General features: G+C 39.3%; 3 protein-coding genes across 4 annotated transcripts; 2 read left to right on the plus strand and 1 right to left on the minus strand.

The window, feature by feature from the left end:
* Positions 1 to 202: 202 nt before the first annotated feature.
* LOC124636263 (zinc finger protein 888-like) lies at positions 203 to 1,814 on the minus strand. Its single transcript, XM_047172266.1, has one exon. The coding sequence runs from the start codon at positions 1,812 to 1,814 to the stop codon at positions 414 to 416; it is 1,401 nt and encodes a 466-aa protein (XP_047028222.1). The 3' UTR covers positions 203 to 413.
* A 93-nt stretch (positions 1,815 to 1,907) lies between these two features.
* LOC124636262 (gastrula zinc finger protein XlCGF26.1-like) lies at positions 1,908 to 4,473 on the plus strand. Its single transcript, XM_047172264.1, has one exon. The coding sequence runs from the start codon at positions 2,195 to 2,197 to the stop codon at positions 3,680 to 3,682; it is 1,488 nt and encodes a 495-aa protein (XP_047028220.1). The 5' UTR covers positions 1,908 to 2,194; the 3' UTR covers positions 3,683 to 4,473.
* A 944-nt stretch (positions 4,474 to 5,417) lies between these two features.
* LOC124636315 lies at positions 5,418 to 11,069 on the plus strand. Of its 2 annotated transcripts, none has more exons than XM_047172355.1 (2): positions 5,418 to 5,624; positions 7,961 to 11,069. In XM_047172355.1, the coding sequence occupies exons 1-2, from the start codon at positions 5,616 to 5,618 to the stop codon at positions 8,852 to 8,854; spliced, it is 903 nt and encodes a 300-aa protein (XP_047028311.1). In that variant the 5' UTR covers positions 5,418 to 5,615; the 3' UTR covers positions 8,855 to 11,069. The 2 variants fall into 2 exon arrangements, with proteins under 2 accessions (XP_047028311.1, XP_047028312.1); XM_047172356.1 differs by lacking the exon at positions 5,418 to 5,624 and adding an exon at positions 6,157 to 6,173.
* Positions 11,070 to 14,853: the final 3,784 nt, after the last annotated feature.

Consider the following 14,853-nt stretch of genomic DNA (forward strand, 5'->3'; position numbering starts at 1 on the left):
CCACTTCTCAGGTTTTATTTCATCGAAAACAGTTCAGTAATTTTAACACGAGAGTGAAAAACTTGGGTCATTTTCAAAATCATAATTGGCCAAAGTTTTTGAAAGATAGTTAACAAAATATAAACTTTGGAATAAATATTATTGAAGGGTAGAAAAGCAGAAAACAGGGCACATTGGTTGGCCAAAGTGAGCAAAGTCAGTATACAGTCAAATAAAATTTATATTCAACTTTCACACATTATGTACTTACTACATACAAATGAATTGTAATTAAAACATCTTTGGTTTTGTTATAAAATTGATTAAAGCTAAAACTTACATGCTACTCTTATAATATTTGGTGGGCAAAAATGCAAAATGCACTTAACTATAATTTTGGTCACAATAATATCACAAGCCATGGTGGTTTACAGCTAACTTAGTCTCTCTTTATGAGTACCTATTTTATGTCTGGCAAGATCATTCTTCCTATAGAAGCCCCTTGAGCACCTATCACAAGGGAATGGGATGTGGGTAGAGTGCACTTTGGCAAAATGGAAGTCTACCATTGGTTTAGAGGGGTATGACAGGTTGCACCCTTCAAATTCACACTTATATTTATCAGTTTTAGTATGTTTGAAGTTCATATGTCTGGCCAAAGCCTTGTGTTCAAAGAAGCAGCTGTCACAGAGCTCACACTTGATGGGACGCTGCCCCGTGTGCCTCCACATGTGCATCTCCATGTTGGGGACGTGCTTTATACAAACATTGCAGTAGCCGGACTTCTCCGAGTGTTGGGAGTCAAGGTGGGTCTTTAAGTTCCCCTTCAGTTTGAAGGTACGTCCACAAAAGCTACATACAAAGTTAGTGGATTCAGAGTGCAGATGCATGTGTTTTCTTAAATTATTTTTGTATTTGAACTGTGAGTTACACACAGAGCAAGTGTATCTTTTCACATTGCTATGCACTATCTGGTGATTCTTTAGTTCTTCTTTGGTACAAAAAGTCTTAGGACAAGCTGTGCACAGATGGTTCTTCTCACCAGAGTGCCTTTTTTTGTGTCTTTGTAATCCACTGATTTGTGTGAACTTAGCACCACAGATAGAACATTTGTATGGTGTTTCTCCAGTGTGTGTGCGCATATGAATTATTACATCTTTTTTTGCAAAGAAGGCTTTGCCACAGTGTTCACAAACAAAATCTCTCCTCTTTTGTACATGAGAGTGAGCATTATCTATGTGCCGTTTCAGTGCGCTGGTGTCCTTGTATCTCTTATCACAAGTGGGACAAGGATGTGGCTTCTCATCAGTATGGGATCTCATGTGCACCTTATATGTTGAAGGATATGCAAATTCTCGGCCACAGTCTGCACATGGATATGCCTGCACTCCCTTGCATTTTGATCTTGATGTGTAGGTTTTACGTTTCCGGGAGATTATTTTAGGTTCATCAGTTTGCAATTGCTCTTGCTTAATTTGTTCAAGTGGTATATCGGCGTCTTCTGTGTAAAACTGTTCATCGTAACTGTCGCAGGCTTCAGTCTTCACTTCCAGCTTAGGTTCGCAGACGTTAAGGTCTGCTATAACTTGGGATATCACCTTCAAAGCCAAACATTGAGAATGCAATTTCTTGTCCGATGCTTCGCATTTAAGAATAAATTGATAGCAGGCAGCCAAGTCGTCATTGCAGTTATCACAAATATTTGATGGAAGTCCATCATCATCTTTAATCTTTATATTTGGACAACAATATATTATTTTTGAACTCACTTCGCTATTGAAAATGCAAACTGTGCCTTCAATTTGACAACACAACCTGCATAAATTGGTCTTCATTATTAATTGTGGAAAGGATTAATAAAATAAGATTTTCACATCGAAAACTGTAAGAACAGAAATAATTGCAATGTAAGATAAACAAACGAAACCGACAGATCGTAAAGCGCATATAAACCAAACAAATCGTGACAGCTGAAAGCCAGTATCAATTTTGTACGTCAGTAGATTAGTAGAATGACACTGACCAAAACATTGACGTTGACAACCCAAGTGACACACGCCTGCGTTGTTTTGTTTTGTTGTTGTCTTGTCTGTTGATTATTGAAAACATTAATCGTGATCGTGATTTTTAGAAACTTCTGTGAAACCTTTTCATTATCTAAATAATCGTTTGCATAACACACTCTACTGATTATAGTTATAGTAAAGCGTCAAATATGGAGTCCAAAATATGCCGTATTTGTCTCAAGAAAACCGCAACAATATCAATATTTGACAAGCAAGATGATATTCAGTTAAGTAGTAAGGTGATGCGATGCGTGAACGTGGTGGTGGTGGAGGGCGACGGGCTGCCCGACAACATCTGCGGCGAGTGCGCCACGGAGCTGAGCACGTGCTACGAGTTCGTGAACAAGTGCGAGGCGTCCGACAAGGCGCTGCGCTGCGCCGACATCGCCAGCCTCTACGAGGACCTGCTGCCCAAGACAGAACTCTCCATTAAGATAGAACAAATCAAGGAGGAATGTGCACCTGACGACCACGATCATTTTGATAATTACTTATTGGATACTGTCCCAGAGTCTTGTAATGATTACAGTGATAACAAAGTTAAAGTTAAACGAAAGTATACAAAGACAAAAAAATTTAGAGAACATATTGATGGTAGGAAGTTAAAACCAAAACTAGGTCCAGTTAGATGCATGGTATGTGGACTGATGGCTTCATGTCGCTCTGCCTTGGAGAATCACATGAGGACACACACAGGCGAGAAACCATTTTCATGCGACTCCTGTGGTGCACGGTTCAACCTAAAAGGTACTCTCAAAAGACACACAATAACTCATCATACACAAAGGGAAAGAAAATTCATTTGTGAGACTTGTGGCAGCAGCTTCTTCTCAAAGAATGATATAATAACACACATAAGAGTTCACACTGATGAGCGACCATACTCTTGTACATACTGTGGGAAGGCATTTAGACAGATTGCTTCAATGATCAGGCACAAACGCATGCACACCGGGGAGAAACCCTTCTCTTGTCCCATCTGCTTCAAGAAATTTATAGACAAGAGCCACATGAAGAGGCACCAGTTTGTGCACTCAGATGAGAAGAACTTCACTTGTCACCTGTGCAGTAAATCTGTCAAGACTAGAAATGCACTGACAGCTCACATGCGCATACATTCCAATGAAAAGCATAACATTTGCAATTACTGTGGCATGACATTCTCGTTTAAAGGCAACCTGCAAGTTCACATAAGAAGAATACACTCTGAAAAGTCTGGTCAGTGCAATGTTTGTTTGAAGACATTCTCAGACTTGGAGGCTCACATGCGCAAGCACACGGGTGAGAAACCATTTGTGTGTAAGTTCTGTGACCAAAGCTTTGCAACCAAACGAAGTTTATCAAACCATGTAGGCTTTAAACATGAGAATGCTTCAAAATTTAAGTGTTCTATTGGTGAATGCACTAAAACATTCCCAACAGCAATGATGCTAGAGTTCCACCTGCTCAAACAGCACACCAATCACACACCATATGTCTGCCATCACTGCTCCCGAGGGTTCTTCAGGATGAGTGATTTGTCTCGACACCTCAAAGTTAGTCACATGGATACAATTGAATCTAGAAGGTCAAGACCACAGCTTACAGTGTCTCCGATTATACAAAACAATTGCACTATAGAGATTGTTAATCAGTGAACATGCTAAATGCCTATAAAGTTGGAGAGTTTAAATACCTAATCGAATTTGTATGTTCCTAAAATAATATTCTTCTATGTATTTTCTTTCATTGCTGGTTTTGTAAAATACTATGTAAAATACGTCAAGTGTTGAGGATTTGATAAAATATCTAGGACCTCAAAAAGTGGGTCCTATTTTATAAATGCAATAAGTTTACTACACAGCTGCTCCAAAATTAGGTACAACTCGGTACAAGTAGAAGTGAAGTGGCTTTACAATACTCAGAAAGAAATTTACAATAACTCTTATTATACTATAGTAGACTGGACTTAAGTTCCAGAGAATTAAAAAAAAACTGACCAATTTCTCTTAAAAAAACTAGTAGGGAATTTCGAAACCTGTATTTAAATAACTATCAAGTTAAGAAACCTATGTTTATATGTATAATTTTTGGCTATATTCCTTCTTTTTAAATTGACTTCTTTACCTATTTTCGTTTGGTTACCCTACTAGAATCTAGATGGATTATCCTATGATAGGGTCAGGATTCAGCCTAAAATTGTTTATCCAAAGCTGATCAACTGTTCTTGTTTTTTCCATTCGATTTATATAGATTTATATTTACTAATAGGTACTTGTAATTATATAAGCCTACATAATGATCTTGTTCCGTGAATCGATTATTATTGATTTTATAGCGTATACTTAAATCATGTGAATCGATTCTAGGACTCGTAAGTACGGAGACTTGAATTTGTGCAACTAGTCCTTAACTTGTGAGATTAAAATAAAACATATTTTCTATTTAACATCATTTTTCATTAATTACCATAGTCCCTAAATTGTTTACGGAAAAAAACTGTTTTCTTTCTCTGCTGTGCTGTCAAAAACGACCAAATAAGGATTTGAACCCAGATCTGTTGTGCCAACCGCGACCGCCCAACTATTGCGCCGCAGGACACCAGGGGCCCGATTCCCCTAAGTTACAGTAGTACATTTGATTGGTATGCGATTGGTCTGCTATTTTGGTGATTTTGGTCTATACGGTAGTTTGCTGTACAATCATTTTGCAATCGTAAATCATTTGCAGACAAAATGATTCATTATTGAATGACAGAAAAGGATAAAAACGTTTATTTCAAAGAAAAAATAGCAAAATGCCACATACACTTCAATCGTAATCGAGTCGGGATTGGATCTCAGTCGAACCGAGTCGAACGTGAATCGTATGTTGCATAGGTAAGTAAAATTAGGAGAATCGGGCCCCAGTGCTCACTGCTCAATAATACAGAAAATTATTTCCTGCACTTTGCGGAACAAGTTACACAAAGTTGGGAAGCGTTAATGTTATAGGAAAAGATAAATAATGGAATAGTTATACCTACATATAAATAGTTTAAACTTAAACAAGAAGTAATCACCATTATCAGCAGAATCTAGCTCGAAGAGTTGACAACCAGTTTCGCTTCTCACGCGTCAAAAGATATTTTAATCAACGTTCCGTTACAGGAATTATCAGCAGGTTCCTTAATTAATGCCCTCTTCCTGTCGGGTCGCGGGGGAGCGACAGACCCTCGCGGCCAATGGCGCGGAAATCCGCGGTCAAGTTTCAAACGCGCGCCCTCACTTTCCTCAGGTGAAACAGTTCTGCCGTCGGTAAAGCAGCACCAGGTGTTGTGAGTTGGTATCTGCTTCTCTTTCCACCGCTTGACGTCGCGGCGCGGTCTCGCTCGCGCGCCAATTAAGCGGCCAGGTGAGTGATACGCGGAGGCTTCGTCGGCGTACACTCGCGCAGAGGACGTTAGCCCGCGACCGGCCGCCGGAACGCACGTCTCCCGCGACTGCATCATATCGTGGCAGGTGTCGGTGCCGTGATGGTTTAAACGTGTTACAGTTCGTGTGTGCTCGACTTTACCATACCTGTGCGGATTGTCGGATACCCCCCATCACAATGGGAGAAGTGAGTACTCTCTGTATTGTCTGCTTGGAATGCGAGCGTGCTCCAGTTTAGATGTGGCGGAGAGCTAGTCCTGCGAGATCGTAATCGTAGGTTCGTAGGTCGTCGGCATGAGATACAGTTGTGCAGAGCGGCGCTCGGGTCGGCGCTCGCACTCCCGCCAGATTAATTAACGCTTTCATACCGTCGACAATAATGGTGTGTTCGGGTATGTGTGTCGAGATCGAAGCCCGGTAGAAAGCTCCCAGACATGTCGCCGAACCGCCACATCGCATCGGTAAAAGTATTCGATGTACTGTTACCTATACATCTGATAACGCTTCAGATACGTACTTACATTATCATTGATATTGTTCGAGTTTTTACATTTATTGGCATCGAACGTTCTTGCAATAACAAATGAGTGGCTATTGTCTTATCTCTGGGAATTAACAGGCTACGTGTAATCGTTGATTGTTGTTTTTATCTATGAATTCTCAATCTCAATAATACCTTCTAACATAAAGTCACGACTGGCGGTACTTGGAAGAGGCTTGTGCCTACGTGAACTAGGTATAATAGATGTATAACTCTTGGTCGGGTCCGAACAGATAGGTAGATGGTCGCCAGTGGGGCGCAGTGAAACTGAATATGGCAATGCGTAGGTCAACGAGCATATTGCACACGCCGCTGCAACTGTGACCTGTTTTCCAGTAATAAATACAAGTAATGATGAAATACTCAGCTAGCACGTTCATGCTGACGCTACACAAACTGTCCATACATTGGCGAATGCGGAACCTAAATTATTTGCTAAACACGTCGAGAAGAGCGCTGAAGAAAGTTCCTAATACGATTAGCTCGTTAGCCGCAGACGGCATACTTAGCCTGAATAACATCTGAGAGGTCAAACAAAAAATAGTAAATAATACTCCGGCAGGTCCCACGCATACCCGCTATGATACTACGTCGGCTCTTGTACAATTCTACGCTTTTTGTACAGATTAACATAAAAAGAAACTGCCAAGTTATTTCACAACGTGCCCGCGGTTCTCGTTTTGCCTTATCGTTATAATTTGATGGTGTTTTAAGAGAAAAGTGAAGTTGGGTTTTACTTAGAAAGGCCGGTTGAGTGCACACGCGAAATAATGAAATAACACGATGTGGCATGAATCGCATGTGTTCAGTAACCAAGTTCAAGTGTTATTAACCTTAGGCTAAAGTTCACCGGTATCACACAAACATACGGAAAGTGCAGACGCAATAAGTGACTTTATTTTCACTCAGAATTATGTAATTCTTCGGGCTTTAACTAATGCTTCAGATTGTTGACGTCTAAGTGCTTTGATTGAATTTCCTACCTTAAAGTGGTGCTTCAATTTATCCTTGAAATGGACAACCGATGATAGCAAAATTGTTAGTGAAATTAGTCTAGCCTAGATCTAGAGATAGGTCTCCTTACATCAACACCGGATGCCGCTATCTGCCAATACAAAGGAAATTAGTTTCACAAACCTATAGATACAGATCTACCCGCATAGCATTTAATCGCCTACCTCGATAAAACCATACCCGACGGACCTTCGACCAAACGTTCTGATAAAGGTGTACTTATTTACCAGAAAACATTATTTTATCTATAAATGCAATCAGACGATTATATTAATGAGATAACAGAACAATGGAGGCGTTTATTATTATAAATTCTCGATTTTTCTTTAAGTGTTGGTTGTGCCTTTTAATTCAAGGTGCTTCTGTAATTTATTTTGAGCTTCGTTATGACCTACGCTATACCAAATGGCTATAATAACTAATCTTTAACTAATCTTTTGTTACTAAACTTTGATTTCTGGCCCCCCACATAACCGACGTTACTGCTTACCTCAAAAATAAAATCGTGAAACAATCGACTTTGAATAGCAAACGTTTCAATATTGATTTACTTACATAATCTATTGATATGGAGTGGAATGATATCGATCGCTGGTATCTGTAAGGTCAGGCGTGTGCGCAACTTGTGTCGAACTCGACCGAGACATACTTACACTTACACACTGTGATGTAGAAAAACCTGTATCCACTATTAAGTGGCGTAATAATGCTAGTTGCCGCTAGGTTAATAATCTAGGACTAGGTACTGCATCTATTTATAGAAACATTCAAACATGTTCAAATGAACGGCTGGCTTAGCGATTGAATTTTCAAAGATCAAAGTTTTCTGAAAAGTTGTTAATTCAGACTCCAATTAGTGTGTTTGTAGCAATCAGAATTGCTGATCCATATAATATATGATGCTATAAGACTAAAGAACATGTATTCTTAAGTAACAATTTATGATGATGTGTTTCTTTTCTTTACAGTCACTGCTGAAAGAGGATCCTCTATCCAGGATCCAGCGAGAGATCATAGAAGTCACAGAAAGAGAAAGAGAATTCAAGGAAGGACACTTCAGAATCAACAGGCTGATGTCTGAGTCAACAATAGACGTGAACCATCAGAATGGTCACGTGAACGGCGACGCTGAGCTCAAGCCGCAGAAGACCCTCAACAGAGCCGTGTCCACGTCACACCTGCTCGGTCCCATTGCGCCGTCGCCTCCCGTCACACCCTCACTCCTCAACACAAATGGATACACGAGGCGGTTTACGCCCCAGACGGGGACAAAGGGAATTATGCAGCGATTTATTGCAAACAAGGGCAAGCTGCCTGCTAGCCCCGCAGGAGGCATTCCTTCCACCCCTACCACACCGCTAGCTCCGCCGCTAGTGTTCCCAACAATGCCGGTGATCGCGCCTGTGGTCTCGCCTCCCGTCATCACCCGCACGCCAGAGGGAAAACCAGTCAGGAAAGGTTATGTACCCGTTGAGGAGAAAATACAGAAAGAATTACAGGAAATGAAAGACAGAGAGCATGAGCTCAAAAAGATGAGGAAGAAACAAAAGCCATACGACTTGGAGTTGAGTGATAATGAGACTAGCTCTGAGTCTGAGGACGAGGAGATCCCCCTGCCTGGTAAACTAAAGGCTACCAAGTCGATAGGCGAGCTGTATGAAGCACTAAATGAAGAACTGCGGTCGCCCTCGCCACGAAACAGCTCGGGTCACGACTCCATCGGCAGCCTCAAGCCCGCGAAGTCACTGGCGGAGCTGTGCACGCTCGCGCCGGGAGAGGAGTTCCTCGCGCCCAGCTCCACGCGGCTCATAGCCAAGTGGGAGTCCCTCATACAGCAGAAGCAAGAGGCCGGCGCCGCTTAGGATGTAACAAATGTTCGGAAAGGCTAACTGGTTCAATATGTTGATATAACGGGCGCATGTCGCCAGCTAAACTCCGTCGCGTTTGGAAGCAGCTGCCGCATAGTGGAAATTGTATGCAAGGCCGAAAGTGGCAACGTTCGGGTAGCTTCGGTTCGTGTGCTAATTTACGAACAGATGTGAGTGAAGTTCAGTATCCAATCAAAACCGGCTCGGGTCAATACGGCCACGTTTAATAGTTTTACGTAAATGATAAATTCCATCAGTGCGCGTTTGGTGCCATGTTTTGCCGATCGATTTCTTTCGTCTATCAATCGATTGTGCAGCAATTAATTTTCTCCAGATTGCGAACAATGCAAATGATGGTTATCCGTAACAGCAATTATCTCGCGCGCTCGCGCACTTGGAAAGCGGCCGACACACGATGCGAACTCGTCTCCCAAGTGTGAGTAAAATGGTTTCTTCCTATTGTTTGTCGTCAATCGGGTGAATTGAAAAACTCGATCGAGTTTTTCGGTGTGGCGCCGCTTTCCCGCGCGCCGCCGCGGTGTGAGCCGAGTGTCGCGCACTACGGGCCGCTCTTTGTGCCTGTGAGAACACGACAGTAAGAAACAAGCCAATAACACCTTGAAATCGGCTCCCAGTATTGTCGAGATATCGCACTTGAGCACATTTATTATGAGTACACCGTATTTCCGGTTTAGTTTGTAAGCGTTTAAGTAGTGGCGTATTTGCAAGTTTTATAACACCTTCAAAATATTCAAGTAATTAATGCAGAAAGTATTTTACTTGAATTCGCTTTCGCTTTAGCTAAAGTTATGAATTCCGAGCGACGAACAATATGATTAACTCTTATCTGTTGTACTTTCGTTTATTGCATTCACTATGCCGGGTGGTTACATGATTTATTCATCGTTCAAAAGATTATAGCATTCTTTCACATAATGTGGCTGTGGCCAGGCCTGGCAGCCGACTCGAGCTCCGGTAGATATGAACTAGTCGAAGCTGGACTTCGTGTTTTATATTTATTGTTATTTACATTGAATTTTATAGAGTATCTTACATTAGGCCGTAGACATACTCGATTGTGTTGTTCAGAAATCTATGCCAAACTCTAACACTAGCAACTCTGCTGAACTGTTGCAGTCTGCTCTGGTTATTTACTGTCTAAATGGGATTTAGAAGAACTAATCGACAATATGCAAAAAGCCTTATTTTTCGAATTTATGATACGAATTAAGCTTTTTACGAAATGGCAAGCACGTAGTGATCGCAAGCTCACTCAGAGCCGTCGTGTCTGTCTGTATGTCTGTACCGATCGCTATATATACCTATAGGTCCTATGTACCTACCTACACACGTGAAGTGTACCTTATAAGTGTCAAATAGTCTGTGCCTTACATTTATACGCTAGAATTTAGCACAATAATATAAAGATAACAAGAAATGTGCATTTCCTAAATATTTCTATGACAAAGCTGTTTCTAGAACACTAACGAAGATATTAGTAATGGTAATGAAAGCTAATTATCAGTCTAACGTTTAATAATGATGTAGTGGTGATCGCAGCTGTAGTGTAACTAGGTTGTTCAATAGTTTACTTGGTAAAGTATAAATATTAGGCGTATAACGTCTTTGAAATATTTTTCAAATAAATTCTTTACTAAAATCTTCGTTCAGAGTTGCCTTATTATGTGAAAGGAGTAGTTTAGTAACTTGTACTTTTTTAGCACTAGCAACACCACGTCACTAGTACTAAATGTATAAATTAATTGATTAGGTACTTAAACGAAACATTTTCCTTTAGCATAATAATTAAATAGTCAATTTAATTTAATAGTATAGTGCATAGATCAAAATAATAATTACTGAGATTGATAGTGTTAATTGTTGCAATATTTTAATAGTAGTTATTGTAAGTTTGTTTCTATTTATGATCAGTGCCACATGGTAAAAACATATTTATTGTTAAAAAAGAGGCCTTGACAAAACAAATTCCTATTTATACAAAAGTATAGTTTTTCAGCATAATTTTAACAAATTGTGATATGAAATTGCCTTAAAATATAATATATTAAAATATTACAAGTAAAGCTATTTGTACGTCAGAGAAGACACTCGTAAACTTTACAAGAGGTACCTATACTGTCCATATTAGATGTGAAATGTTAATTTATGTTTGTTTAAGAATTTTTCGCAATAAATATTGTAAAAACGATGCTATGTTTTATTTCCGTCAAGTCGAGGCGTCGCGTCCCCCGACGTCAGGCGTCGCATTGCGTATTCCGGAACGCTTCCACACAGTATTTTCACCTTTCATTGTGACGTGACATTAGAAAAGGTTACAGTTCAGGGAACGCCTGAAAAAGACATTAAATTGATTTATTATAGGAGGTATTAGATAGGCTCATACGTTCTTGTTTCTTGGGACAAATAAGAGAGCTATCGAAAACAAGGGAGCTAATTTAAATGTTTGGCGACTTCCGACCGATTAAAACGGTAGCATTATCCGAAATGCTACCAACAGAAATGTCAGTATTACTTAGCGATGACTTCCTTCAGCAAATGACATAATATAAACTCCCTCCAGTTTAGAATATCGTGCCGAAAAACAATAGCATTACTTCATAGTTTCGTGATGATCCGCAGCTGTCCGCATTGAATTCAATAGGCCTGGCTACTTATTATTGTTAAGCATTCATGTTTTTCACTTTCATAATTCAAAATTCAATTATAATGGACAATAGCCTCGGATTGAATTATAGAAATAATTGCCATTAATAAGGACAACAATAATAGCAGTTAGTCTTATGATAAATAAGTTTTGCTTGGGAACAATCGTTGGCACAGTTTTTAAGTCACGCCAAAAGATTTACGAATGGCTGTAATTGTTCACGGTATTGTAGACTCTGCTGCGTGTTGTTAGAGGTGATTATTGGTTGATTACTATCGTAATTCATCAGCAGTAATTACTGGATGGATAATGAAATGGTTGACTTCTGTATCTCCAGGTCTCAGTAACTTTTAGCTCATTCAGTTAAATACGGCTGGTCATTTCTACATGTCAATAAAAATCTGGGGTCAGTCCTGCCGTCGTTTTTGATGGGAAACCATCAAATGACCCCTCACTTTGTGGGTGCAGCGTGAGGGAGTGTTGAACTCTTACTGACTAAAACCCACCATGTTCCTTCTTAAGCTCCTTATCACTCCTTATGTACTAGGGCACCGGTAACTATTTGGAACAATACCGCAGCCCCGGGACCGTCATCTTATCACTGTTTGACAATAAAGTTCCTTAGGGAGGCAAATAAATTCGCAGAAAAAAGATAGATAACTTATGTATTTCAAAGGCATCTCTCTCTCAATGTGTTATCAGTTATCACTTACCTACCTGTTCTTAATCTATTAACAGTACACCCTTCATATATTTTCCAAACAACCCTTTTCATCCCCTTTTAAAGAACTAATATTGACACTACCCTACACTTGTTATAATCATAAACTAATAACAGCTTGTAGCTCAGTTTGCTTAGGATCAGTGCGTTGTTGTGTTTACATTCTGATATCTGTCTGTTTGTTTGTCGCTTACCTGTGTCAGTTCACACGCTCCCGAAATATATTGTCGTAACAAGATTTAATAATCTGATAAGAAAATTGCTTATGTATTATATACCTGTTTATATAGAGGAATAACAGCTTCGGAGTCATTTGAAGATGATGAACATTTTCAAAAGTTGAAAATAGTTTCAGAAAATTCCAAGTCATGATACCTACTTTCTTAAATGATATCTAGGTAGTTGGTAATCCAAAATTCATTAGAGTCAGTTTACAGTTCCAAAACTATAACAGTACGTATTGAGTATCCACATATACGTATTAATATTTTCTTTTGTATGTTTTGGTTATCCGCAGAATCATTCATTACACAGAATGACTGGTAAGTAAAAACAAACATTATACATAATAGCGTGATGTCTTACTAATCCGATGATCAATGACTTCCGAACATATAATATTCGATTTTACCGTTAATTTATTCGGAAACAAAACATTTCTACTAGGCGTCATATTAGTTAACCCATTCAGAATCGGAGCTGCGATTATTTCGATTCGACAAAAAATTGGGACAGTTTTTTTTTTGCTTGTAGCTATGTAAGTAATAATTATAACTGCTTTTATATCAACCGGTATTTATGGTTCATTAGTGACATGTACTTACGATCGTAGTAGGTATCTTCTAGTTAGTTATGTGGTTTTTAATATTTATTAAACAACAAAGGTAAATAAATTATGATGCAGATTCACTACCATTTAACCATTCAATTCCATGTACCTAATTGTTCTACACTGACTACCTTTACTTAGGCATTCAGTCCTGCTGATTTGTCGATTTAAGGTACTAATGACAGCAGTTTTTATTTTATTAGTTTTTATTACTAATACAGCCTATGAGACACTTTTCCCATGAAAATAATAGTTGTAGCAGCTTTCACTTTAAACGCGTCTTTTAAGATTCTCTTTACACTAAACCAGGTATTGAACATATTTGATCCAGAAATAAAATATTCAATCTCATTCAAACGTAGGTCGAAATACCGATGTCTACCTACTCGCAATAAACTATAGATAGCTATCTCTAGTATAAACATATAGTCGTCATAATGTCAAGTTCGTAGTCATGAGCCGCTCACCTTGGTTCCTCACGATCATTGCTGCTCTTATTGTCAAGCGCATAAGGTTCAATACAGCTTGGCAATTGTGCCGAGTTAGGGCAGACGACCTTTGTATGGCCACGTCTAGTGTGCTTTGGAGTGCTAATGGCCACTACCTGACGAGATGTTTGTAGAACTAGATTTCTAAATATTGTGGCCAGTACGAAAATATTTCTCGGATTTATTTTAGTATTTTCCTTCATGTCAACAACCAATGTTTTCATTATTCCTTGGAACAATGGGTGATAAACAAAAGGTACCTGCATACCTAGCTATACATAATCTGGCATTTTTATTCATTTTCATTACCCAGTAAGTAGTTAGCAGTGAGACATTAATTTAATGACCGTAGAACCAACCACGAACAGTCTCAGCTTAACATTACAGATATGAGACAATAGTTGCACACATACATAATATCAATTAGCCTTCATCTAACACTCTTCCTCAGCTCAAGTTAATTACAACAACAACACTAAAACTGAAGTTATTACAAATGTAATTTAGCGTCATGTTTCGTCACGGCCGGTGGCCACATTCACTAACATATGGCCAGGTAACACTGATACCCACAAATATATAACACTCGTAATATAGCACTATTTACTGTTGAAAGTTAAAAGAAAAAAGTGTATTTCCTGTAATATGACAACGAAACAACGTAGCGGTCGGGTTACCCCGAATGTGACGTGTAGTGGTAAGGGGGTTAACCTGACGTTTGACTAAACGACTAAATAATGCCACGTTATATACAGCTGAGAATATGTGCTGTCTTACTAAGATCTTCTCATAGAAACCTGAAATTTCAGTTTGAACAAAATGGGAACAGTATTCTCTGGGACACTACACTGCAGCAGAGTTCCGTTTACAAACATAAGTTTTAAACATTCCATATTTACAAACAATTAGATGCGGATCTACCGTGCATGAATCAACCCGCAATTCCTAATAAACAACACAACAGACCAACAAGACTGTCATTTCAACAAGTTCGCTTATTGATGTAAACATTTCATGTAGAGTCTTCAAGTTTCTTATTCCCTCCTCCATGTTAAAAATGGGGTCGGAAACTGTCCAAAAGGCTTCATTTTGAATGTTGCAACTGCCGGACCCCACAAGGGGCGAGTCGAAAGTCAGGGGTAACGTGTTAACTTCCTGTAAGCTGTTGGTATGGTGGGGTCAGGTTACTAATTGTTTTGTCACTCGAATTTGTAGCTTGGGAGTCTGGGATTATCAGAGTTTGGTTTGTTCTTCTAAAGTGGGCTTTCCTCATTGGATAGTCGGCATCAA

Source organism: Helicoverpa zea, chromosome 14 (assembly GCF_022581195.2).
Source record: "Helicoverpa zea isolate HzStark_Cry1AcR chromosome 14, ilHelZeax1.1, whole genome shotgun sequence".
NCBI lineage: Eukaryota > Metazoa > Arthropoda > Insecta > Lepidoptera > Noctuidae > Helicoverpa > Helicoverpa zea.